This window comes from Cuculus canorus, chromosome 12 (genome assembly GCF_017976375.1).
Source record: "Cuculus canorus isolate bCucCan1 chromosome 12, bCucCan1.pri, whole genome shotgun sequence".
NCBI classification, from domain to species: domain Eukaryota; kingdom Metazoa; phylum Chordata; class Aves; order Cuculiformes; family Cuculidae; genus Cuculus; species Cuculus canorus.
In genome coordinates, this window is record NC_071412.1 from 546,479 (window position 1) to 570,472 (window position 23,994).

General features: G+C 65.8%; 4 protein-coding genes across 4 annotated transcripts; 2 read left to right on the forward strand and 2 right to left on the reverse strand.

The window, feature by feature from the left end:
• Positions 1–5,395: 5,395 nt before the first annotated feature.
• Positions 5,396–6,915, forward strand: LOC104056440 (mesoderm posterior protein 1). Its single transcript, XM_054077967.1, has 3 exons — positions 5,396–6,133; positions 6,194–6,415; positions 6,814–6,915. Exons 1-3 carry the CDS (start codon positions 5,468–5,470, stop codon positions 6,874–6,876), a joined length of 951 nt encoding a protein of 316 aa, XP_053933942.1. The 5' UTR covers positions 5,396–5,467; the 3' UTR covers positions 6,877–6,915.
• A 1,772-nt stretch (positions 6,916–8,687) lies between these two features.
• LOC104056439 (gonadotropin-releasing hormone II receptor) lies at positions 8,688–11,115 on the forward strand. The gene is made up of 4 exons (XM_054077783.1): positions 8,688–8,880; positions 9,422–9,975; positions 10,322–10,526; positions 10,679–11,115. The coding sequence occupies exons 1-4, from the start codon at positions 8,688–8,690 to the stop codon at positions 11,113–11,115; spliced, it is 1,389 nt and encodes a 462-aa protein (XP_053933758.1).
• A 1,677-nt stretch (positions 11,116–12,792) lies between these two features.
• On the reverse strand, positions 12,793–15,713 carry TMED3 (transmembrane p24 trafficking protein 3). The gene is made up of 3 exons (XM_009557667.2): positions 15,480–15,713; positions 14,461–14,709; positions 12,793–13,920 (listed from the first exon to the last, which is right to left on the reverse strand). The coding sequence occupies exons 1-3, from the start codon at positions 15,711–15,713 to the stop codon at positions 13,684–13,686; spliced, it is 720 nt and encodes a 239-aa protein (XP_009555962.2). The 3' UTR covers positions 12,793–13,683.
• A 2,900-nt stretch (positions 15,714–18,613) lies between these two features.
• On the reverse strand, positions 18,614–23,671 carry ANKRD34C (ankyrin repeat domain 34C). Its single transcript, XM_054077098.1, has 2 exons — positions 23,569–23,671; positions 18,614–21,077 (listed from the first exon to the last, which is right to left on the reverse strand). The coding sequence occupies exon 2, from the start codon at positions 21,028–21,030 to the stop codon at positions 19,462–19,464; it is 1,569 nt and encodes a 522-aa protein (XP_053933073.1). The 5' UTR covers positions 21,031–21,077; positions 23,569–23,671; the 3' UTR covers positions 18,614–19,461.
• Between the last annotated feature and the right edge of the window lie 323 nt (positions 23,672–23,994).

The window sequence follows — 23,994 nt, forward strand, 5'->3', positions numbered from 1 at the left end:
TCCTGCACCCGCACAGCGCCTGGTGTGCCCACTGCACCGGGGCTGGGGGGCTCCGTACCCCTCCCCTGTGGGTGGACCCTGTGGGGTTGGGACAGGGGGCTTCTCTGAGCTGCCTGGGCCCCTCGAGGTCTGTCCCCCACAGGTACCCAGCTCCCTGAAGGGACAGAGATGGATGGTTTGGGCACAAGGATCGGTTCGGTGGGAGCTGCCCTTCCGGCAGGGCTAGGGAAGCCCCCGGGTGCTGGGTCGCCCTGTCACCCCAGCTCCAGGGACATCTGGGAGCTGGAGGGTGGGCTGGGAGGCACTGAGCCCCCACGTGGATGTGTATGGGGGAGCCCAGGACGCAGCGAGCTGGGTCACGCAGTAACGAGTTGGGGTGCAGCAGTGCCCAGCAGCTTTAATGAGGTGTCCCTGGTGTCCATCCGGCGTGGCTCTGTGGTACGGCCGCACCACCATGCAGGATCAGCTCCACCACCCCCAGAGCCGTGCTGGGGGGCAGCCAGGCAGGATGGGGGCTGCGCGTGGGGCAGAGGAAACGAGCATGTCCGGCGCTGCTGGGCTGCTGAGCTGTGCAGAATAAGTTGTATTAGGTAGTGCCTTGCTCCCCACCCTGCACCCCGTGCCCCCCACCCCAAGTCTCGGCTCAGCATGCAGCATGTGGTGCCCCCCAGCCCAGGCAGAGCCCCCGGCCGTGGTGTGCAGGGGGAGTTGCTGACGCCCCCCCTCGGGCTCTCCCCTGGCCCCATTGCCCAGGAGGGTGGGGGATGCCGAAGCTGGGGAGGGGGCTGTGGGTACCTGGTGGTGTGCAGGCAGCTGGGAGCTGCATGCGGGGGTTCCGGGCAGCTGCATGTCCATCAGTCCTGCCCAGGGAGGCTGGAGGGGGGCTGCAGACTCCAAGCAGCAGGAGAAAGCCACCCCAGTGGCTGTGGTGCATCTCTGGGGGGGCTCCAGCACGGTCACTGCTCCGAGGTGGCACAATGGTGATGATGCCGAGATGTAGCCAGGAGTCCTATGCAGCTCCGGGGGGGGGGTCCCCACAGCAGGACTGTAGGAGGGTGACCCCCAGGCTGCTGTCCCGGTGTTCAGAACCTCAAGCACCTCTGGGACGGTCCCTGCAGTAGGGGTGCACAGGGGTGACCCCAATGCCCCCATCCCCACGCCAGGAACCCTGTGCAGCTCCAGGGGGGTCCCCACCATAGGGGGTGACCCCCAGCCCACAGCGCTGGTGGATAGAGCGCCCAGCGGGGTTGGTGGGCACAGGTGGGGGTCGGGGGTCTGGCAGCACCCCAGGCCCTGGGGGCAGAGGGGGCAGTGCCGGGGGGCTGCCCCCCGCCTCCGCTGCACCAGCTCCTCCTCGCTGAGCCCCAGCAGGGCTGAGAGGTGGGCGATGTAGCGGATGGCGAGGCGCAGGGTCTCGATCTTGGTCAGGCTCTGCCCGGCGGGTGCCAGCGCGGGGGGCAGGTAGTGCCGCAGCCTCAGCAGCGCCTGTGCCAACCGCCGCATCCGCAGCTTCTCCCGCTCGCTGGCGCTCTGCCGCGGGCCCCCAGGACCCCTACACTGCCCTGGAACCCCCAGTCCCCCACATCGCCCCAATTTGTCCCCACGTCCATGCTGCCGGCCCCGCGGGGGACATGGGGATGTGCCGGGGGGCTCGGCAGAAGCGGTTGGAGATGCGGCATTGGCGAGGCCCCTATCTCGATCCCGCGGCATTACGTGGCCCATCAGAGGCTGCACCCCTTGGGGCAGAAGCGGGGCTGGGAGTCCGGCCATGGCTGGGTATGCTCTGCCACTTGCATCTGGGGGTCCCCGGGCAGCCCAGGCTTTATGGGGGCGGGAGTGCAGCTGACACCTTTGTGACCGCCTGGAGGTGTCAAAACCTACAGAGCCGGGCTGGGGCCGGCTGGGAGCCTGGGAATGCTGGACCCATTTGCAAAGGTGTCAGTTCTGACTCCTCTGGTCCTTAATTGGTGCTGCCCGGCGCTGGGAAGTGTGCAGGGACCAATTCACACGGTCGTGAGAGATGCTAATGTGCTGGCCAGTCCTGCCAGAGCCCCTTCGCCCTGCACGGTGGCTCTGCCAGGCCGGGGGCAGTGGGGACTTGACCTTGCAGTGCTGGGACTCCGAGCAGCCAGCCCCGCCACCCGACGGTGTCCCCACACCTCCCGTGCCCTCTGCCCAGTTCCCAGACCCAGGACTGGGCGCCCTGGGTGCTCTCCCAGCTCCATCCAGCCTCCTGGAGGGGCAGGGGGCTGCAGGGACGTGTCTGCCAGCCTGGTGCGCTGGTGGAGGGACCTGTGTGTTCCCAACCCAGGAGATGTCCCTGCACCCCTTCACGCTGCCTCGCTCTCTCTGACCCCGTGGGATGCAGCTCCTGGCCTGCCCTGCAGAAGCAGGAGGCACGGCCTGAGTGTTTAGGGGTGCCCACCCGGCTGTTCCCCCTGCATGGAGCTGAAAGGCTCTGTGCTGCTCTTGCCACTTGCACAAACCCCAGACCCAGGGTTGGGGTCCCCAAGGCAGGGCTGTGGGGGGTGCTGAGCCCTTTAGGGGGCTCCAGGGCAGGGGACCCTGTCTGTGTGTGGGCTGGGGGGTGCGGAACACACCTGGGCACCATCCCTGCCCACTGTCCCTGCCCCACGGCCAGGGCCAGGAGCCCGGGAGGTGCCCAAGAGCAATGGTGGGTCCAAGGGGGCACATGGTGCCGTGGGGAGGTGCCAGAGTAGGGATGGTGGGTCGGGGGGGCAGCATGGAGTCATGGGGAGGGCCCAGCAGAACCCCCTTAGTGGGAGGGCTGGCAGCTCCTGAGGACACGAGTCTGAGCCACCTGGAGAGGGCTTTGGCCAGCTTTGGCCAGTGGCACCATCAGGAGGCTCTGCAGCTCTGCCAGTGCTCTCACCACGTCCATGCCTGGTCCCTGTGACCACGTTCCAGAGCACAGACAGGAGGGATGTGGCAGGACTCCATCACCCCCAGGAAGGCTCTGACCCCACAGCCAGCGCTGTCACGGCCTAACCGTGCTCCAGCACTTGTCTAAACACAGAGGGAGCTGGGAAGTGGCTGCTCAGCGGGGCCGCAGAACTCATTACCAGGGAGCTCATCAGCTAATGAGACCCGGGAGGGAGCCTGGGAATGGAGGCAGTGGGATGAGCGCAGCCCGAGGGGTGCGGGGAAGGCGCCGTGGACCAGGCTGTGCCGCTGGGTGCAGGGCACCCACAGAGCTCCCTGCCAAACTGCCAGACCCCCACTGCTGCCGCCAGCCCCGAGAAGGGCTCTGCGATGGTGCTGGACATCTGTGCACCCTGAGATGTGCTGCGGATCCAGGCTGGCACCGGTGCCCTCACACCTCGGATGGGGTGGCAGCGCAATACTTCTTCCAGGTGGAGGAGGTGACGCACCGAGCTCTGGCAGGTTTGTGCCGTGTCTGCAGCGGCAGAGGCAGATAACAGCCAGGTTGGTGCCAATGTCCTCATGGTGTCAACATCCTCATGGTGCCTGGCAGGCGACGTGGGTGCCGGGAGCTGGGCTCACCCAGGAGCTGGGCTTCATGTGTGATGCCTTGGGGGGCATGTGGCTCTGGGCAGCACTGGGGCTTGGTGCCATGGCAGGTTTGGTGGCACAAGGGACCATGGCAGGGGACAACTTGATCCCACAGCCACTGCACCACTGGCTGCTCAGGGCCCTGCGACACCTGCACAATGGAGATTTGCGATGTCAGCAATGCCCCTGCCCAGGGTCCCCGCAGAGCACAGGGCCTGCCATGGCGCTGAGCGTTGAGCTTGGCTCTGGCGGGCACAGTGGAAGAAGCAGCTGGTGCCGAGGATAAGCAGATTATTATTTCCTTCGCTGTGTTAGGAAGGAAAAATGAACAAGCGCCATGCAACACTGGGCAATGCCAGCCCACGTGCAGGGAGGAGCCAGCTCATCCGCCAGGGCACCAGCTCTTCCCTGGGGAGCAGCTGGACCTGCACCCCACTGCTGGCCTCGTGCCCCATTGCTGGCCTCGTGACCCATTGGTGGCCCTGTGCCCCATTGCTGGTGCTGTGCCCCGCTTCTGACCCTGTGTCCCACAGCTGGCCCTGTGCCCCATTGCTGGTACTGTGCCCCACTGCTGGCCCCATGCCCCACAGTCAGCCCTGTGCCCTATTGCTGGTGCTGTGCCTCACAGTTGGCCCTGTGCCCCACAGTTGGTGCTGTGCTACACTGATGGCCCTATGCCCCACTGATGGCCCTATGCCCCACTGACGGCCCCGTGCCCCATTGCTGCTGCTGTGTCCCATTGCTGGTGCTGAGCCCCACAGCTGCACCTCAACCCAATACTGGCCCCGTGCCCCACAGTCAGCCCTGTGCCCCCACTGACGGCCCTGTGCCCCACACCTAACCCTCTGCCCCATTGCTAGCCCTGTGCCCCATTGCTGGCCCTGTGCCCCACTGATGGTGCTCTGCCCCATTGCTGGTGCTGAGCCCCACAGCTGCACCTCCATCCCACTGCTGGCCCCGTGCCCCCCCGTCGGCTGTGTGCCCCCCTGATGGGGCTGTGCCCTAAGCCTGGATCCGTGCCCCACAGCCAGCCTCGTGCCCCACTGCGGGCACCGTGCCCTGGATCTGCCCCCGGGGCTGCTCCCCCCGCTGTGGGGATCCCGTTCCCCCCCTGCAAACTGGAGTCCCGGGCCCGGGGGGGGCACGGTGGAGGAGCCCGGCCCCACGCCCTGTCCCTGATGTGTTTTCCGTGCCTCGGCGGGGCCGGGTTTCCCTGGAAACCTTCGCACCCGCCGGCACCGACATCTGCGGGGGCCTGGGAACGCGGCGAGGGAGCCCCTCCCAGCCCCCCCTCCGGCCCCCCCCGGCCGCCCCTCCGCAGTGGGGCTGCAATGGGGGCTGTGGGGTTGCAATGGGGGCTGTGGGGTTGCAATGGGGGCTGTGGGGCCGCAGTGAGTCTGTGGGGGCTGCAAAGAGAGTTGTGAGGGTGCCATGGGAGCAGCAGAGGGTTGCGGGGGGGCTGCGAGAGAGACGCTGCAGGAGCTGCACGGGCTGGGGGTGAGCTGTGGGGGCTGCGGGGGCTGCAAGGGCTGGGTGTGGGGGCAGTCTCCAGAGTGGGGGACACGGGGTCCTGCAGACCCATGCTGGGCACCGAGGCTGCTCCTGGTGGGTGCGTGAACACCCGGGCAGACTCCCCCCCCCCCCCCCCGCAGAACCCCCTGCAGACCCCACAGCCGACATCATCGCAGCCCCTGCGTGGAGCCCAAGCCCCCTCCTCACAGTGAGGGTGGGGGCTGAGGGGTGCCAGGGGGTGGGCAGCTCACAGCAGCCTCACACCGCTGGGGTAAAATTCGTCACCCGCCTGTTCAAAGCCGCTGCCCTCGCCCCCGGCCTTTGAAGTGCTGCTGATGCCGGCCGCGAAGGTGCCACTTCACACCTCGGTCCCCGCATAAAGCCGGGGCGTCCGAGGGTCCCGGCACACGGCCCCACAGCCATGGCCCAGGCGGCAGCTCCCGGAGCCCCCACGGCGGCTCTGCTGCGGGACTGGGGCTTCCGCGGCCCCCCCGACCCCGAGGGCTACAGCAGCAGCTCGCCCGCAGCCTCACCGGGCTCCTGCGGCCTCGCGTCCCCTGCGGCTGCCTGCGGGCCCCACCGCGGGCCCGGGGGCAAGAAGAGGGCCCGGTGCGGGGGTCCTGGGGGCCCGCGGCAGAGCGCCAGCGAGCGGGAGAAGCTGCGGATGCGGCGGTTGGCACAGGCCCTGCTGCGGCTGCGGCACTACCTGCCCCCCGCGCTGGCACCCGCCGGGCAGAGCCTGACCAAGATCGAGACCCTGCGCCTCGCCATCCGCTACATCGCCCACCTCTCCGCCCTGCTGGGGCTCAGCGAGGAGGCGCTGGCGCAGCGAAGGCGGGGGGCAGCCCCCCGGCACTGCCCTCTCTGCCCCCAGGGCCTGGGGTGCTGCCAGACCCCCGACCCCCGCCTGCGCCCACCAACCCCGCGGGGCGCTCCGTCCCCCAGCGCTGTGGGCTGGGGGTCACCCCCTATGGTGGGGACCCCCCTGGAGCTGCACGGGGTTCCTGACGTGGGGACAGGGCCCTGGGGGTCACCTGCCTGTGACCCTGCTGCGGGGACCTCCCCAGAGCTGCATAGGGTTCCTGATGTGGAGAGAGGGGCCTGGACGTCACCTCCCTACACTCCTGCTGCGGGGACCCCCCCAGAGGTGCTTGGGGCTCCTGGCATGGAGGCAGAAGCTTGGGGGTCACCCCCGTACCTCCCTGTGATGGGGACCCTCCCAGAACTGCACGGGGCTGTTGCCTCCAACGCATCCTCCTGGTTGACCCCCCCTCGCTGCGCAGGGGCAGGGCCCCCCCTCCCCAGTGACACCATCCTGGACGCGGGACTGATGCTGCCGGAGTTCACGGATGCAGGGACGGTCACCCAGGTACGTGCGCTGTCAGAGTTCCAGGGGAGCCCGGGTGTTCCTTGCAGGCTTAGCCCCCCCTGTGAGCTCAGAGCCCCCCCAGCCCTCAGCCTGGGGCCATGCAGGGACTGGTTTGGGGGTCACAGCAGCCTTGTTTAGGGTTGGGAAGGGAGAGGTGTCCTCCCCTCCTCCCTGCAGTGGGTGCCTGTGATCCCCTGACCTGCTCTGACCCTCCCTGGTGCCACAATCCTTTGTGTTTGTTGGGGTCCCATCAACTGAGATGGAGCTGAGGCTGTGGTCCTGCCTGTCCCTGACTGGGAGCCCTCCTGGAGGGTGGGGGTCTGTCAGCCTCCATTCCTGCTCCCCCCTGCCCCCCTGCCCTGGCCTGTCTCCCTCTCACCCACCCTTGTCATCCTCAGGAGCTCTCTGCGGACCTGCTCTCTCTCTTGGAGGCTCTGCTCCCACCACAGCCCCAGGACTGACCCAGATGAGACCCCAGCTCCCCGGTGTGACGCAGCCACAGGATGCACCATCCGGATGCCTGCAACCCGGAACACGCGTGTGCCCCCTTGGACTGCTGGGGGGTGTGTGAGCCTGGAGCAGGACGTGCTGGGGCAGCTGTGACTGTACATAAATAAACCCTTGTGCCCCATCCGTGTGTCACCATGTGGCTGTCCCCTTGTCAGGAGCAGGCGTGGGATGGGTGCAGCATGCCTGGGCCATTGTGTCAGCTGCGGGAGAAGGTTTGGGACTGGGAGAGGCTGGTGAAACTCCTGCTCTGCAGCAGAGCAGGCCATGGGCTGCCATCCTGCCATCCTGGCAGGCGTGGGCAGGGCTTCTGGCATGGGTCCAGGACTGCCTTGTTGGGCTGCAGGGGCTGGGGACTGCGGGGTGCAGCTGCAGGGGCTGAGGACCATGGGATGCAGCTGCAGGGGTTGAGGACCATGGGATGCAGCTGCAGGGGCTGAGGACTGCAGGACACACTGGCAGGGTCTGGGGACCGCGGGATGCAGCTGCAGGGCCTGGGGACATAAGGACACAGCTGCAGGGTCTGGGCAGCATCTGGGAAAGAGATTGAGGGAGGTATCAGGACACACACCTCCAGCTTGGGGCCTGTCCCTCAGCGGGGGAGGGGTGGAGGGCACCTGCACCCTCCGGATGCGGCCTCGGGGCTCAGTGCGAGCTGAGCATCGCCTGCACCCCCGTGCCTGAGAGCCCCCCAGCGCGGGGCTCAAGTGGGGTGCAGCAGCAGGGGTGTGTGGGGCTGGAGACCCTCCAGGCGGGGGGCACTGCAGGGGGCTCCAGGGCGGCCGCTGTGCCCCACAGCCCCCGCAGCGCTCCCTGCGGGATGTGGGGCCGGCGAGGGTCGGGGGGCTCCATCACAGGGACCGCGGTGGGGTCTGACAGGCGGGTGCTAACACGCTAGGGGAGCCCTGGGGCCGGGGCTGCGGGGCTAATGAGCCCCACTTATCTGTGAAATGACTTGCTAATAACGTTAATTCCCTCTGCCAGGGGGTTGAAGCCTTTGAGATGCAAAGCAGCCCCCCTGCCCTCCCCCAGACTGCAGTCCCCAGGGCTCAGGGGACTTGAGGACATATTCTGGCCATGGGGACACGCTGCGGCACTGGGGACAGCCACAGGCTGGGGGAGCCTGGGAGAGGCAGGGCTGGGAGAAGGGACATGTGGATCTCAGGGTCCCCCCAAAATGATGCACCCCAAAGCGAGGAGCCTTCGTGCAGCCTGATGCCCGGCCCTTGCCTGGGGCTGGGGCACCCTCTGGCTGTGGGGCTCCCTCCCATGGCTGCGGGGCTTCTCCCTCTGCCCAGCTCCTCACCCAACTCCCTGCCTTGAGCAACAACTTGGGGGGCTGAGCCGGAGAGGGTCCTGGGGCAGGCGACCCCAGAAGGTGCTGAGCAGAGGCCACGCCAGCCCCACGCCGCTAGGGTGGGATTTGGGATGAGCCTGGGCAGGGGGAGCAGGACAGGGGGACAGAATAGGGGCCACGCCAGCCCCACACTGTAGGGATGGGATCTGGGATGAGCAGGGGGAGCAGGAGGACAGAGCAGCCTGCGAGTAGAGGAACTCAGACCTTGGGGCAGAGCTGTGTGTTCATGCATGTGTGCATCGACAGGAACATGTATTTGATCTCTGTGTGTATGTGAGAGAGAGCACTGTGCACACTTACCTACCTCTGTGTGTGTGTAGGTGGTGCGGGGTGAAGGACCAAGCCATTCCAAGCAGGCTGGCTACGTCAAGGTGCAACCTGAGCTGCCAAGGGCACCCCACCGGCTGCATGTGGCCCAGCAGCAGGCACAGAGGTGGCTGCAGGCACCAGTGGAACCAGCTCTGCTCCCCCGTTCCCTGGTTCCCATTGCTCGCTGCTGGTACGGATGCAGAAGCCCTTGGCGTGGAGAGCCAGCAGCACATGAGCTGTGGTCCTGGCATGGCCTGGCTGGACGGTGCTGGGCAGGACACCCTGGCTGGAGGTGAGGTGGGGAGGGAGCTGTTGGGTCCCCAGGGGGCTCGGGAGGGTCTCTGTCACCACGCAGGACCACGAAGGATGCTCCAGGATGCACTCTGGCAGCGGGAATGGCCTGAGGAACGCTGTGGGTTGGGGTCACCTGAGACTGTTTCCCTCTGCCCTGCTCTGTGCTGAGGACCCCCATCATTTGAGGAGGTGGGAGGACTTTGGGGGCTCTGGAGGAGCAGTGGGGTGCAGACAGCAACTTGGGAATGCCATGGGTAGGGGTCACCCGAGATTGTTTTCCTCTGCCCTGCTTAGTACCAAGGACCTTCACCACTCTGCGGGGTTTGGGGGGGATTCTGGGGGCTACTGGGGGCTCTGGAGGAGCAGTGGGGATGCAGAGAACAGCTGAAGATGGGAACACAGTGAGCTGGGGCGGGTGCTATTGTGGGGAGCAGGACTCCAGGGGACAGGATCTCCTGTGCTGAGCATGACTCCCCGGAGCCCCCACGCCAGGGCCCGCTCTGGGCAGGCTGCCGCTCCCTGTCTGCCTGTTGTGGCAGGAAGGGGCCGCCTGGACCAGGACCTGGCAGAGGGTAATGCCAGCGTGGAGCCCCCCAGCAGTCTGATTGCCCCGGAGCGTGGCTGTGCCTGGACCCCCTCGGCTGAGGACGGTGAGGAGCCCCTGCGGCTGCCCACCTTCTCCTCTGCTGCCCAGGCCCGTGTGGCCGTCACCTTCGCTCTCTTCGCCCTCTCTGCTGGCTGCAACCTGGCGGTGCTGCGGGCGGCAGGCGGGCGGCGGGGTGGGCGGCGCTCCCACATCCACCTGCTGCTGCTGCACCTGGCCGCCGCAGACCTCCTGGTGACAGTGGCAGTGATGCCGCTCGACGCTGTCTGGAACATCACACTGCAGTGGCGGGCGGGCGACCTGGCCTGCCGCCTGCTCATGTACCTCCGGCTGCTGGCCATGTACGCCTCTGCCTTTGTCACCGTTGTCATCAGCCTGGATCGGCAGGCCGCCATCCTGCGCCCACTGGCCATCGCCCGCGCCCGCAGAAGAAACCGCATCATGCTCTACATTGCCTGGCTCCTCAGCGCGGGGCTCTCGGTGCCGCAGGTACCTGTCCACAGGGCTCCTCTCCATCTCTCCATCCCTCTGCCCCACAGCGGATGCCCACTCAGCCCCTGTACCAGCTCCTGGGATGCCGGCTGTGCCAGGCATTGCTCCCAGGACTGGCGCTGCTGTGAGCCTTGTGGGATGGGGATGGAGAGGGCTGTGAGGGGAGGCAGCAGGGCTGGGCAGCACAGGGGCGGCTGTGGCAGCATGAGTGGGGGAGCAGAGCTGGTGCAGGGGCAGGGTCTGACCCTGTGGCTCCAACGGTCCCCGGCTTGGGATGCTGGTGCCCTGTCACTGCGCAGCCCTTGGTGAGATGGCTGCCATCCCACCTCTGCTCTGCCTCCAGCTCTTCCTCTTCCACACGGTCACCCTTCGTCCCCCGCACAACTTCACTCAGTGCACCACGCGGGGCAACTTCCCCCAGCCCTGGCATGAGACCCTCTACAACATGCTGGGCTTCACCTGCCTCTTCCTGCTGCCGCTGCTCATCATGGTCTGCTGCTATGCACGCATCCTCCTGGAGATCTCCCGGCGCATGGGCTCCAGCCTCTGTGAGTGCCGGGCTGTGGCATACCATGCCCGGGGGGCTTTGCAGGGACCCTGGGCTGGAGGGAGCAGGGGGAAGCCTTGGCTGGGGCTCTGTGGGGACCCCCACGCTCTCCCTCAGGGCAGTGGATGCTCATGGGCTGTGCCCACGTGCCAGTTTCCTCTCGGGACCTGTCGCTGCGGTGCTCCAGGAACAACATCCCGCGTGCACGGCTGCGCATGCTGAAGATGAGCCTGGTCATCGTCTCCTCCTTTATCCTCTGCTGGACGCCCTACTACCTGCTGGGGCTGTGGTACTGGTTCTGCCCACGGGTGATGGAGAAGACAGTGTCACCGGCCCTCACCCACATCCTCTTCATCTTTGGCCTCTTCAATGCCTGCCTGGATCCCATCACCTACGGGCTCTTCACCATCCCCTTCCGGAAGGGCTGGGGTTGCCCCTGCAGGCACAGCCCCAAGCCCCAGCTGCCCTCGACAGCCACTGGCTCCTTCCACTGCTCGGCCTCCTCGCTGCCACCGAAGCAGTGCGTTCTGAGGCCACAGGGGTGTCCGGTGCCCGCTGGGGCCGGCTCCTGCCAGAGCAGCTCGCTGTGAGCAGCGCATGGCCCTGTGCCCACGGGGATGCCCCGCAGCGCTCACTGAGCTCCGACGCTGCTGGCAGGAGGGACAGCAAGGGCAGGGTGGGGCTGGCAGGGTTGGGGTTGCTGATGATCTCTTCCCATGCTCCAAAGAGCCTCTGTGGGTGGCAGGGCTGGCATGGGTGCCCATGGTCTCCTCTCCGCACTTGCCAAGCCCTGCATGCCACTTGCCCCCACAGCAGAGGAAGGCTCCAGAAAAGCTTCGCTGTGCAGATGGGGGCTTGCAAATCAATGGAAACCACCAAGCAAAAAGCCTTCGCTGAAACCTTGCCTCCCTTTTTGAGCCAGCGGCTACTGGGACGCTGTTGCCAGCCTTGGCCCTCCTGCGGGTGATGGCACAGCGCGGGGCAGGAGTGCTCAGGAAGGGGGTAGTGGGGTGGATCCCCATTGCTCCATCCCCTCGCCAGCCTGGGCACAGCTCTCTGCCCGCTGGGGGTGTGTGGGTGCCCCTGGTCCCCTCTCTGCCCCCGCCAAGCTCTGCACAGCTGCTGGAGCAGAGCCCTGCACAGCAATAAAGCATCGCATGGTCACCCCCTGTCCTCTCTGCATTGCAGCTGTGAGCAGGGCTCGGGTCCCAGAACCGGCGCAGCTGGGGATGGGCTGTGTGGGAGCCCCAGCCCGCTGGCCATGGGCTCCAGAGGGGGTCCTGGCTGCCCCCGCCGTGGCTCGCTCCCACGAGGGAGAGACAGCGCCGAATGCATCCTGCAGCTTAGCCAGGGCTGGGTGCTGCCCTCCCTGCAGCGGCTGCTGGGGCTGTTTGTCCCTGTGGGGCACAGGGCGGGTCCCTACTGGTGGCACGGAGCTGGCAGCAGCCCTAGGGTGCCATGCTGCCTGCAACCTTGCACCCACCATCAGCTCTGCTCGAAACAGGAGCTCTCAGCTCCTGCTGAAGGTCGTTGCGAGGCACGGGGGCCCAGCTGCTCCCGGCTGCGTGGCAACTATGCCAAGGCCAGCACTGCCACCGGAGCTGGTGCAGCTGCTAGGCTGGGAGAGGCTGGGGAGGGAGCTGCAGCCTCAGGCCTCGAGCAGGGGCTGTGGGTGCCTGCGCCCCTTGCTCTCCCAGAGCAGCTGCTCTGAGCCCTCCCTGCGGTGCCAGGATCGATGCCAGCGGTGAGGGATGGCTCAGGGGTACAACCCTGGTGTTCTCCTGGCCTTGGCGAGGCGTTGCTGGCAGAGGTGGGGTTTGCGGGGGCCAGGACAGTGTCTGTGCAAGCCTCCCCACTTCGCTGTCGTGGTCACTGGGCTCCCTCGCCCTCTTCAGTCCCCACTGCCAGGCAAGGACCCAGCCCATTGGGTTTGCCTGTGGGGACGCCCTTGGTGATAGCGTGGCCTCGCGCACAAGCTGGCCGCGTTGGCAAAGGGACGGCCGGGAGAGCTGCTTGCGCTGCTAGGGTGTGGGACAACTGGACCTGTGCCCGCAGCACGTTCAGCGGCTGCGTGGCAGGGCAGGGCTGCAGCACCCGGCTGCACCAGCGCGTCTCCTCTGGGAATGAGGGGAGACTGGCATCGCCCCAGCAGGTGCTGAGCCTGCCTGCAGCGTGCTGGGGGCTGGAAGAGGCTGCCAGCTCAGCAGCGGCTGTACCTGGCTGTCCAGCCCGGAGCAGTGCCTGAGAACGGCAGCATGAACCACGGTTGCAGGAGTTTATTATGAAATGACAAAATAGAACACCAGTGGTGCTGCTCTGGCTCCGCAGGAGCGATCCCGTGCCCGCTCAAGGGCTGGTGGTGGCAGCTGGAGCTCTGGTACCCCCAGAGCTCACACGGGGTGGTCTCCCCAGGGCTTTTGCGGGGATCTCTGGCTTGTGGGGCTCCAGAGAATGGGGCTGCAGTCCCAGGGACATGGGGAGGAGGTCTTTGCTGCTGCTGGGGCAGGGTTGGGGCATTCTCAGCTCACATGGAGCAGAGCTGTGCCAGCCCTCACTGTCTGCCAGGCACGGTGAGACACATGGGGGGCCAAGTGCCAGCCATGGAATCAAGTAAATATGAAAATATCATCTTGTATGGGGCATGTCGCTTGCTCCCACAGCAGAGAAAGGCCTGGGAAACACTTCACTGTGCAGATGGGTGCTTGCAAAGCAATGGAAACCACCAAGCAAAAAGCCCGTGCTGAAACCTTGCCTCCCTTTTTGAGCCAGTGGTTCCTGGGGTGCTGCTGCCGGCCTTGGCCCTCCTGCAGGTGACGGCACAGCGCGGGCCAGGAGCGCTCAGGAGGGAGGTGTGAGGTGGGTCCCCATTGCTCTGTCCCCTCTCCAGCCTGGGCAGAGCTCTCTGCCCGCTGGGGGTGTGCGAGTGGCCTCGCTCGACGCCAGGGCTGCACCGTGCATCAGGCAAAGGACCGTTGTCGATGCCAGCCCAGCGAGCCCACCTGCTTCCCCGGCGGAGCTGGTGAAGAGGAACAGACCAGCCGGGTGAGGGGACGGGGCCACCTCCCCATGGCAGCACCGTGCAGAAGACAGAGGTAAAGTGTGACCCAGGAGACGACCACTCGCCCACTGCCTCCGTGGTCTGGGCAATGGCTGCAGCTCTAGGTGCCCGCCCTGCCGCTGCCAGGTCTCTTCTCAGTAAAGAAGCTTTTGAGCAGCATCACTTGCCCAATGCTGACCACAAAGAGGATGAGGGTTTCCCCGACTGACCAGTACGAGACCCGGCCATTGAGGTCTTCGGCTCTGCTCCGGTCCTGTGCTTCCCGCAGGCGGTAGTGAGTCTGGGAGTCGATCACTGTGTTCAGAGCCTCGTGGATGGTGACACAGGCAGACTCCATCTGGGGACACAAACACGATCCATAGCTCCTGACGCAGCACGCTTGCAAGCTAAGGGCTGTGCAGGGCAGCTGAGAGCAGGAGAGCAGCACCCTGTGCTGCTGGGTCTCTGCCTGCCCCGAGCTCCAAGGGGTTCTGCTCGAAGGACAACACTGGAGTCTGTGTGGAGGGGGGGAGCCTGCTGTGAGCAGAAGGGTGTAATTGAGAGCCCCGCCGAGGCACAGGAGGCCATAGGCAGGGTTGGATCCCAGCCCAAGGTGCAGGCACCCTGTGGGTTCACACCAAGGAGTGGAAAAGCCTTGCTGCGCTTCCCTGGTGCAGGATGGAACCCGGGTGTTGAGGCTGGGGGAGATTCTGCCCCAAAGCCCCCCCCCCTCTCCCTGCCTATGCCACCGGGAGGAGGACACGCCCTGCACGCAGCGGGTGGTTGGCACTTCTGCATTTGGCAGAGGGGAAGGAGGACGAGCCCCCAACCGCCGTCCTGCGGGGCTGTTTGGCCGCAAGCGGGAGCTGCAGCAGAACCTTCCCCCCGAGTGACCCACCTGTGTCAGGGCGGTGACGCGGTTGTTCATGTCGGGCAGGATGGGTGGCTCGTCGCCCACCTGGAAGTCAAAGTAGACGGTTTTGTGGGAGAAGGTGGAGAACTCGTTGCTGAAGCAGAAGGTGTAGATGCCCTTGACCTCGGTGTGGTACGGGAAGCTGTCGTACTGCTTCTTGGTCTCCTTGTAGATGGTCCTGCCGTTGGGGTCCTCCACGTAGCAGTCCACATCGTAGTGGCCCCCGGTGATCACCTGTGCAAGGAGACGCAGGTGGCACCCGGTGAGCTGTGTGGTGGAGCCTCCTGCCCTGCATAAAGCCGCTCCGCACGGCCCCACGCCTGTGTGCACAGCCGTGCCCATGGCAAGCGGGCACCGTGCCCACGACCACGAGCCATGGGACCCAACACCAGGCCCCCAGGGAAGCTGTGCCCCACAGCACCTGGAGCTCAGGGGGTGTCTGGACAGGGGGACAGCCCTGATGGCTGGGTCAGGGGCTGCTGTGGGCACATCCCAGTACAATCTCTGAGGTGGGCACTGCTGGGCATGGGGCCAGGGCTGGGAACGGCTCCCGGTGCCGCACATGGGGAGCTGGGAGGTGCACGGGAGAGGTGCAGCTGCAGCACCTCTGGGTCTCTGTGGGGTGTGGGCAGGAGCAGAGGGGCACAGGCAGGGTATGAGGAGGGGAGCAGGGGCATAGGCAGGGGTATGGGCAAGGCATAAGGAGGGAAACGTGGGCTTGAGCGGGGACACGGGCAGTGGATGCAGGCAGAGAGTGACGGGCAAAAGCAGAGGCAGAAGCGTGGGCAGGGGGCACGGCGTGAGGAGGGGAGCACGGGCAGGGAGACACAGGCAAGGGCACAGGCAGGGGAGCAGGGTCAGGGGGTGATGGGCACAAGCAGGGTCAGGGGTGCAGGCTGGGGTACGGGCAGGGGGGACCCAGGCAAGGGTAGGGATGCTCGCAAGGCGCGGGTAGGGGAGCACGAGCAGAGGGTGCGGACAGAGGGCGATGGGCAGGGCAGTACCTGGTAGTCCAGCGTGAACTTGAGGCCGCGCTCGAGCTCCTGGTGGAAGCACTGCTTGGCGCTGTCGGGCAGCTCGAAGGTCAGCTCGGTGCCGCCCGCCCGCAGCGCGCCCAGCACCAGCACCAGCACCAGCACCAGCCCCGGCACCGGCACCGGCACCGCCATCCCTGCCCGCATCCCGGTCCCCATCCCCGCCCCGCCCCGCCTGACGTGGCGCCCGCCCGGCACCGGCATCGCTTCCGTTGAGGGCGGCCCCGGGCGCTGCACCGCCCCCCGGACCCCCCCACCCCCCGAGCCGCCCCGGAGCCCCCCGGTGTCCCCCTTTCCGCCTCCACACCCTATCGACCTCCCTGGGATCCCTCGAGCCTTCCCCGGGCTCCTCCGATCCCCCTCGTCCGTGCCTTTACACGCCCCCCCCCCCGCCTCCCCGCGCCTCCTTTGTCCCCCCCGGTACCTCCCTCCACGCCCCCAGACCCTATCAGACACTCACGAGCCCCCGAGGTTCCTCCGGTCCCCCCAAATCGCTTTTGCCCCCCCACCCCCGGAGCTGCCCCGGACCTCCCTCATCCCCCCGGTGCCCCCCTCCCCACCCCCCAGACCCTGCCGAACACTCCCGGGACCCCCCCGATACACCCCGATCCCCCCCCCCTCCATGCCTTTGCACCCCCTCTGCTGCCCCGGACCTCCCTGGTCTCCCCGGTGCCCCCCTCCCACCCCCCCCCCGAACCCAGCTGGGACCCCCGAGCCCCCTTGGGTGCCCCTGGATGCCCCTCCCCGCCTCCGGACCCCCCAGTGCCCCCCTCCCCGCCCCAGGACCGTGCCGGACCCCCCCAAGTCCCGCTGGGTTCCTCCAGTCCACCTGCCCGCCCCCCTCCCTGCTGCCTCGGACCTCTCTGGTCTCCCTGGTGACCCCCCCCGGACCCTGCCAGACCCCCCCCCCCCCGAGCCCCCCCGGGCTCCTCCGATCCCCTCCGTCCCTGCCTAGCCCTGCTCCCTGCCCGTTGGACCCTATCAGACACCCCTGGGACCCCGAGTTCCTCCAGTCCACCCCGAGCCACACTGGATCTCCCTGGTCTCCCTGATGCTCCCCATCCCCAGGACCCTGCTGGAACCCCCCCCCCCCCCCCCCCCCCCCCCCCCCCCCCCCCCCCCCCCGAGCCCCCTGCGCTCCACCAGTCCCCCCCTTCGCATCCTCTGGAGCTTCCCTGAGGTCCCTGCCCCCCCCCAACCCCTGCAAGCCACCCCAGACCCCCTTCCCTCCCCCCCGGGTCCCCCTGCACCCCAGGAGGCCCCCGTGTGTGGCCAGTGCCGTGGGACCCTCTGGCCACCGCCGAGCTCTTTATTAATGAACTCATCATATAAAAAGCCTGCGCTGTTCCATGACGCCATCCCGCTGACGCCAGCCACGCACACACGTGTTTCAATCCATTCGTTTGGATATTCCCGCAGGGAAGCGCTCCCCGTGCTCGCCAGTGCAGTGCAGAGCCTGCGGGCACCGACCGGTCAATGGATGAAGGCATCCAACGTCACTTAGACAAATAGCAGGATATTTAGAAAGAAATGGAAAAGGTGAACTGAATTGAGATGGGATTTTGGGAAGAAATGTTTTGCTGTGAAGGTAGGGAGGCCCTGGCCCAGGCTGCCCAGAGAAGTGGTGGCTGCCCCATCCCTGGAGGGATTCAAGGCCAGGTTGGATGGGGCTTGGAGCCTCCAATCCAGTGGGAAGTGTCCCTGATCCAATGGGAGGTGTCCCTGACCACGGCAGAGGTTGGAACTGGATGGGCTTTGAGGTCCCTTCCAGCCCAAACCATTCCATGAACTATAGGATTTAAAATTCCGCACTCTAAAACCAGAAGACAAACGTCATCACTATAGGGAAAATATGCCTGAAATTCAATCTATAAGACATTCAACCCACAGAAAGTATAAACTTTAAGGCTGTAAAAATATAAGCCCACCTTTGCTCTAAACAGCACATTTACATCTCCAGTGCCCTTGCAGAGAACATTCCCGTGCAGTTAAACCCAGCTCGGGGTGCTGCTCCACGCAGGAACTGCACAAGGTTTTGCAACATCCTGAAGAAAGAGGATGATGCCCTGGGCAAGGAACCAGCTCGTCACTGGAGGGAAGGACAGACGGATGCCTGTGAGTCGTGGCAGCTACGGTGCACATCCAGCCCACAGTCCCAACTGAGCATGGGGCAAGGAACGCTCCCCACCGCCGGCCGCTGCCTGGCTGGGGATGGGGCTGAGCGGGTGCGGATGAGGAGGGGGGTGGCAGGCCAAGGTCTGCTGCCCTGATGCTATGATGCTGCCACGTGCTGCTGCTGCAGGCCCAGTCCTGCAGTGGGGTGCCCCATGGTCCCATCTGCAGGGCTGGGTGCCCCACGGTCCTATCTGCAGGGCTGGGCACCCCATGGTCCCGTCTGCAGGGCTGGGCGCCCCACGGTCCCATCTGCAGGGCTGGGCACCCCATGGTCCCATCTGCGGGGCTGGGCACCCCATGGTCCCATCTGCAGGGCTGGGCACCCCATGGTCCCGTCTGCAGGGCTGGGCGCCCCATGCCCCACGGTCCTATCTGCAGGGCTGGGTGCCCCACGGTCCCGTCTGCAGGGCTGGGCACCCCATGGTCCCGTCTGCAGGGCTGGGCGCCCCATGGTCCCATCGGTGGGGCTGGGCGCCCCATGGTCCCATCTGCAGGGCTGGGCGCCCCATGGTCCCATCTGCGGGGCTGGGCACCCCATGGTCCCGTCTGCAGGGCTGGGCGCCCCATGGTCCCATCTGCGGAGCTGGGCACCCCATGGTCCCATCTGTGGGGCTGGGCGCCCCACGGTCCCGTCTGCAGGGCTGGGCACCCCATGGTCCCATCTACAGGGCTGGGCACCCCACGGTCCCGTCTGTGGAGCTGGATGCCCACATCCCTGTGCACTGGGGAGGAATCGCAGTTGCATCCCCAGCTCCAGCCATGTGGACGTGTTTGCTGGCTTGGACTCTGACTGCACAGGGACGGTGCTGAGCAGAGCGCTGCTGCAGACACCAGTGCCACGCAGCCCCGTCCCGCAGCTGCCCCCTCCTCCTGCCCGCATCCAGGCACCCTCCCTCGCTCAGCAGCAGTCCCAGGTCCCATCTGCCCTTGTTGTAGCAGGGTCAGCAGGAGAGAGGTCCTTTCCCTGCTGGGACAAGCCCTTGACGCTCAGCACGTGCCACTTGCCAATTTGGTGTCCTTGCTCCTCCATCCTTGCAGAAGCTTCCCAGGCAGAGCAACTGGGAGTGCTCCCTGCTCAGGAATCCAGTGCTTGGAGTTGCTGGGTGTGGTGGGAAATGCCCCTGGACCTTGGTCGCCTCAGAGACAGGGACAGATCCGTTCCGACCCAGAGGCACTGGAGGCACAGGATGGCAGCACGAACCGGTTGGCTCAGCCTCTGGAGTTCCAAAATGCTCGGCATCTCCGAGGTGGAGAATTGTCTCCCTCTCCAGCACAGCGAGGGTACTGATGCAACCAGCGGGGAGGGATGGGAACTCCTTGCCGTCCTGGTAGGCACCCCACAAACACAGCCCCACGGCTCGCTGGCGTAGGGCTCCGGAAGGGTTTCTGTGCTGGAACGAGCAGGACAGAAGAAAAGTGGACTGGAAATACTGAGGAATAAGTTAATTGCAGGCAGGAAGAGCCTTTGTGCGATGCCTGATGATCTCAGAAGGGCTGGGATTGGCCTCAGAGGTGACTGCTCCTAGGGGAAAGTCCAAAGGGAATGAAGAACCAGAAAGACTTGAGCTGTTTGGGCTGGATGCCGGTGGTCTCTCCTTACAGCTCTGCTGAGTGGGAGCGGATTCCGCCTCCTGATTCCCACCCTGGGCACAGGTCTGACCCTCACAGCCACCAGCGCTTCCCTAGGGACAAGTGACTGCTCCACGTGGGAACTTTCACATTTCTGCAGGGAGGGCACGGCTCTTGTCACCCTCCCGGGGAGCAAACGGGGACACGGCTACTGGGCTGCTATCTCCTCGAAATCGGAGAGCTGCCGCATCTGCTCTGCCTGCATGGAGTGTCTCCGGAGAAGCTTCCTTTTGGCTCTCAAGTCACCCCACCTGGGAGAGCTTGGAGCAATGGGGACCAGGGACTTGAAGCCAGCAGTGAGTGGGGAGGAGGTTTTGCTGCTGGAGCCAATGTCGGGGATTGGGGGATTTGGGTTCACATTCAAGGGGGGCAGATATCCCGGCCTCGTGTGGGAGATGTGGTCCAGCAGCAGCGTCCCAGACCCTCGCCTCTCCAGCAGCCCAGGGGGTCGGCGCCGGACGGTGCCGGGTGACGAGCTGGCAAGGCTGTCCAGGGACTCCCGTGAGCCATCCAGCAAGGCCAGGTGGGACCCGCTGAGCCTCCTCCTCTCTGACGGCGCCTTCCCCACCTCGGCTGGGCTGGGGACACCAGAGAGCTGAGGTTCACAGTCGTAGAGCTCATTGCCCAGCCTCCGCCAGTGCAGTGCATCCAGCGCCGTGGCCGAGCCAGTGGTGTTGATGCTTTCCGGCTCCTCAGGAACCGTGCTCCTCCGCGGCAGGCGCTGGTGGGTGGCCTGGCTCTTCTCGTAGCCTGCTTTCCTTGCCAGTGGCCCGGGGGCTGTAGGTGTCCTCAGAGCCTGCTCGTCTACCAGGGGGAAGAGAGAGGGGTCCTTGCTCTTGCTGCTGCTGCTCCGGGTGAGGGGAGCCTTCTTGGAGAGCGAGAGGTCACAGATGCCCATGATCACCTCATCGTCCGCGCAGACGCCCATGTCATCGCGGTGCGCAGAGGCCGCCAGCACCGAGGGAGCGACCAGACCCCAGGGCTCTGAGCGCAGGCGCTTCAGCTGGCGCAGGCGGGCTCTCCTGGCCGTGCCCGCTCTCTGGCCCGGAGAGGGTGGATTGAGGTCCCCAGGGTGCAATGAATGCGAGCTGAAGGTGCTGCTCTCCTTCTCAGCAGGGGAAGGTGCCGATGCGGGAGGTTTTGGGTGGGCGCTGGAGGGTGCTGAGCATGCCTCAGGGGGGCCTCTCTCCTTGAACTCCAGTGAGGGCGGAACGTTCAGGTACTGCTTGGTGGTCTTGGTGCCAGAGGCTGATTTGTCCATGGTGATAATGATCACCTCCTTGCCTTTGGCTTTGCAGGCATTCAGGAGGTGCTGCAGCACATCCTTGTCATCAGCATTGATGGCGTGGACCAGGGCTGATGCTCCCGAGTGGTCCTCCAGGCTGGGGTCTGCCCCATTCTCCAGCAGCAGGGACACCACGTCCCTCCCGGCGCCGCGGATGCAGGCGTGCATGAGAGCTGTCTTCCCAGACTTGTCCTGGATGTTGGGGTCAGCTCTGTTGTCCAGCAGGTACTTCACCATCTTGGTCTTGTTAATGCTCTGCTGGTCAACGTGCGTGGTGATACAGGCCACCATCAGGGCCGTCTCCCCTTTCTCGTTGCTCTCGTTGATGTAAGCCCCCCCTTCCAGCAGCAGTCGGGTCAGGCGGAGCCGGCCGAGCCACACTGCCTTCAGGAGAGAGTTCCCCCCCATCTCCAGGTCCATCACCTCATCCATGGCACCAGCTGCTGCTACTGGTGGGCCAGGACAGTGTCGGCTGGCAGCTGTGGAGGGAACCGTGAAGGAGAGGTGAAGCTTGCTCCTCAGCCCTGGCTCTCGCCTCTGCCCCGCTTACCTGGACTCTCACGCTGTCAGCACTGCTCCACATCCCACTGCATCTCTGACCACATCCACCCGTCCACGGCCCTAGGAACACCCCCCAAGCCAAACCCTTGCCCGTGGGCAGCACCACAGCCCCTTCCTTGCACACGGGGTCTCTGCTGTCCGTGGGGTGACCAGGGTGCAAGGCAGGAAAGCAGCAGCAGGAGGAAAGGCTTGATACGCTCAGAGATCTCCCGGGGAGACAGAGCTGCTCTTTGCCGGCTGGGAGATGCCTCAGCCCTGCCTTCTCACAGCTGTACCATGCGTTTGCTTTACGGTATTGGCTCCCTCTCAGTAATCTCATCTTTAGGATGCATGGCATTTTTTTCCATGATCCCAGTCCTGGTTTGACCTGTGAAGGTGTCTGAGGCTCCATCCATGCCTGTCAGAGCAGACGTGTTCATTGGGCTTCTCTCCTTACCCCGGGACCTGAGCTGCTGCCTTGCCTTGGCCCGGTGACGGCTGCTGATGGGACCTGCTGTGCGCTGCCCCTGCCCTGCTGATGAGGTCTCTCGGTGGTCACCCTCAGCTTACGGCTCCTCTCCCCTTGCAGAGCGTCTCTGCCCTTGCTGCTGATATATCTCAGATCTTCTCGCCTTGCTCTTTTCCAGTGCTGCTTCCCTGGTGGCTGTGCTGCTATTTGCCTAGATGGAGCTGGTTTCCCCAGGTGCCAGAGACATCAGAACAGTCCTGATACCGAGCTGGTTTCCACCGTGTCGTCTAGGTCTCTTGAGCTGTAACGCAGAGCCCACTGGAGATGGTATGAGCATCTCCCATGGCTTCTTGGGCTGGAGCCAAGATCTTTGCTTCCTCAGTGCCGAAGGAAATGTGAAGCAGCTGCGGTCACACTGTCTGTAACCACAAGCTGCTTTAATGGTGGTGTGAGCCACTTGTGTAGGAGAGCGCTGCAAGAGCAGTTTCCACTCACAGCGGTCTCTGCAGCAGGACTGGCTCAGGAGGATCAACAGGCGTCGTCTCTGCTGGCAAGTGCCTCCCTACCACTGCCTGCCCTGGGCTGGCAGGGGAAACTCAGCCAGGTAAGGCTCCTGTGCATGCTTCACAGCCATGGTATGCAACCTGAGTGCCTCGTGGCCTTGAGGAGCAACGCCCACCCCCTGTAGCTCCGAGATCTGCATGCACAAGGCAGAGTGAGCAGCTTGGAGCTGTGCTGGGGGGACCAGCAGATGCCCAGCACCATGGAAATATCACAGAAGCACAGAGACAGACCTTCAGCCAGTGCGTCCGGGGACCCTGCCACTTCCTTGCCCCACGCTCTCGTTGCCCTTTGCTGCCTGTTCAGCTGCAGCAGCAGTTTCCACTCCTTTGGCCATGGCCAGCCCTTCCCTGGAGCATCGCCGCCTGTGAGGGACCCTCTGAGCCCGCCTGGCTCACTCCAGAGCGTTTGGCAGCCTCTACTCCTCAGGTCTCGCCCAAAGCCTCTCTGTGCTGAGCACCAGCTGCTCCGCTCTAGCCCACTAGCCCAAGCACCGGAGGATGTGGGGTTGCTGGGTGTCCCGGAGGATGCAGGGATGTTGTGGGTCCCGGAGGATGCAGGGATGCATCTTCCAGAGGATGTGGGGTTACTGTGGGTCCTGGAGGACGTGGGGATGCATCTCCTAGAGGATGTGGGGTTGCTGTGGGTCCCAAAGGATGTAGGGATGCTGTGGGTCCCAGAGGATGTGGGGTTGTGTGGGCCCTGGAGGATGCAGGGATGCATCTCCTGAAGGATGTGGGGATGCTGTGGGTCCTGGAGGATGTGGGGTTGCATCTCCTGGAGGATATGGGGTTGCTGTGTGTCCCAGAGGATGTGGGGTTGCTGTGGGTCCCAGAGGAAACAGGGATGCTGTGGGTCCCAGAGGACGTGGGGTTGCTGTGGGTCCTGGGGGATGCAGGGGTGCATCTCCTGGAGAACGCGGGGATGCTGTGGGTCCTGGAGGATGCAGGGATGCATCTCCTGGAGGATGCGGGGTTGCTGTGGGTCCTGGAGGATGCAGGGATGCATCTCCCGGAGGATGCGGGGTTGCTGTGGGTCCCGGCAGATGCAGAGATGCTGCAGCTCCGGGACCTCTGTAAGTTCTCGCACCGTGGTGTCACCCCCAGTCTCCCCAAAGGCGCAGGTGCTGTGGCCCCCGTCCCCGCAGCCGCATCCCCGCGCTGCCCACGGCCCCTTCCCCTCGGGGAGCCCGCGGCTCGCTCTCGAGTTGCTCCCGTGCCGCCTCCCCGGGGTCCCCGCGCCGGGCGCGCTCCGCGGTGCCACCGGAGGGTCCCGCCCGGGGGTCCGGGCACGCTCGGCTGCGGGGATCCCAGGGGCAGAACGGGGACCCCGGGGCAGGTGCCCTCCCCCCCCGGCCCCTGTCCGAAATGCTGCTGGGGGGCCTCCCCCCGCCCCGTTACCTGCAGCCCGGTGCCCGGTGCCGGTGCCTGATGAGCGCTCCGGGCGGCTGCGTCACCCGGTGCTCCCGGTGCTGCGCGGGGAGGGGGCGGCGCATCCGCCCCCGGTGGGGCGGGGAGGGTGCGGGGGTCCCCGTCCGTGCAGGGTGCGGGGGAGTCCCTGTCCCTGCTGTGGTGCGGGGGTCCCTGTCCTTGCAGGATGTGGGGGGCTTTGGGTGCGGGGGTCCCTGTCCTTGCAGGGTGTGGGGGGCTCTAGATGCTGGTGGGTTCCTGTCCCTGCCCGGGTGCGGGGGTCCCTGTCCTTGCAGGGTGTGGGGGGCTCTGGGTGCGGGGGTCCCTGTCCCTGCCGGGGTGCGGGGGTGCCTGTCCTTGCAGGGTGTGGGGGGCTCTGGGTGCGGGGGTCTCTGTCCCTGCAGGGTGCGGGGGTCC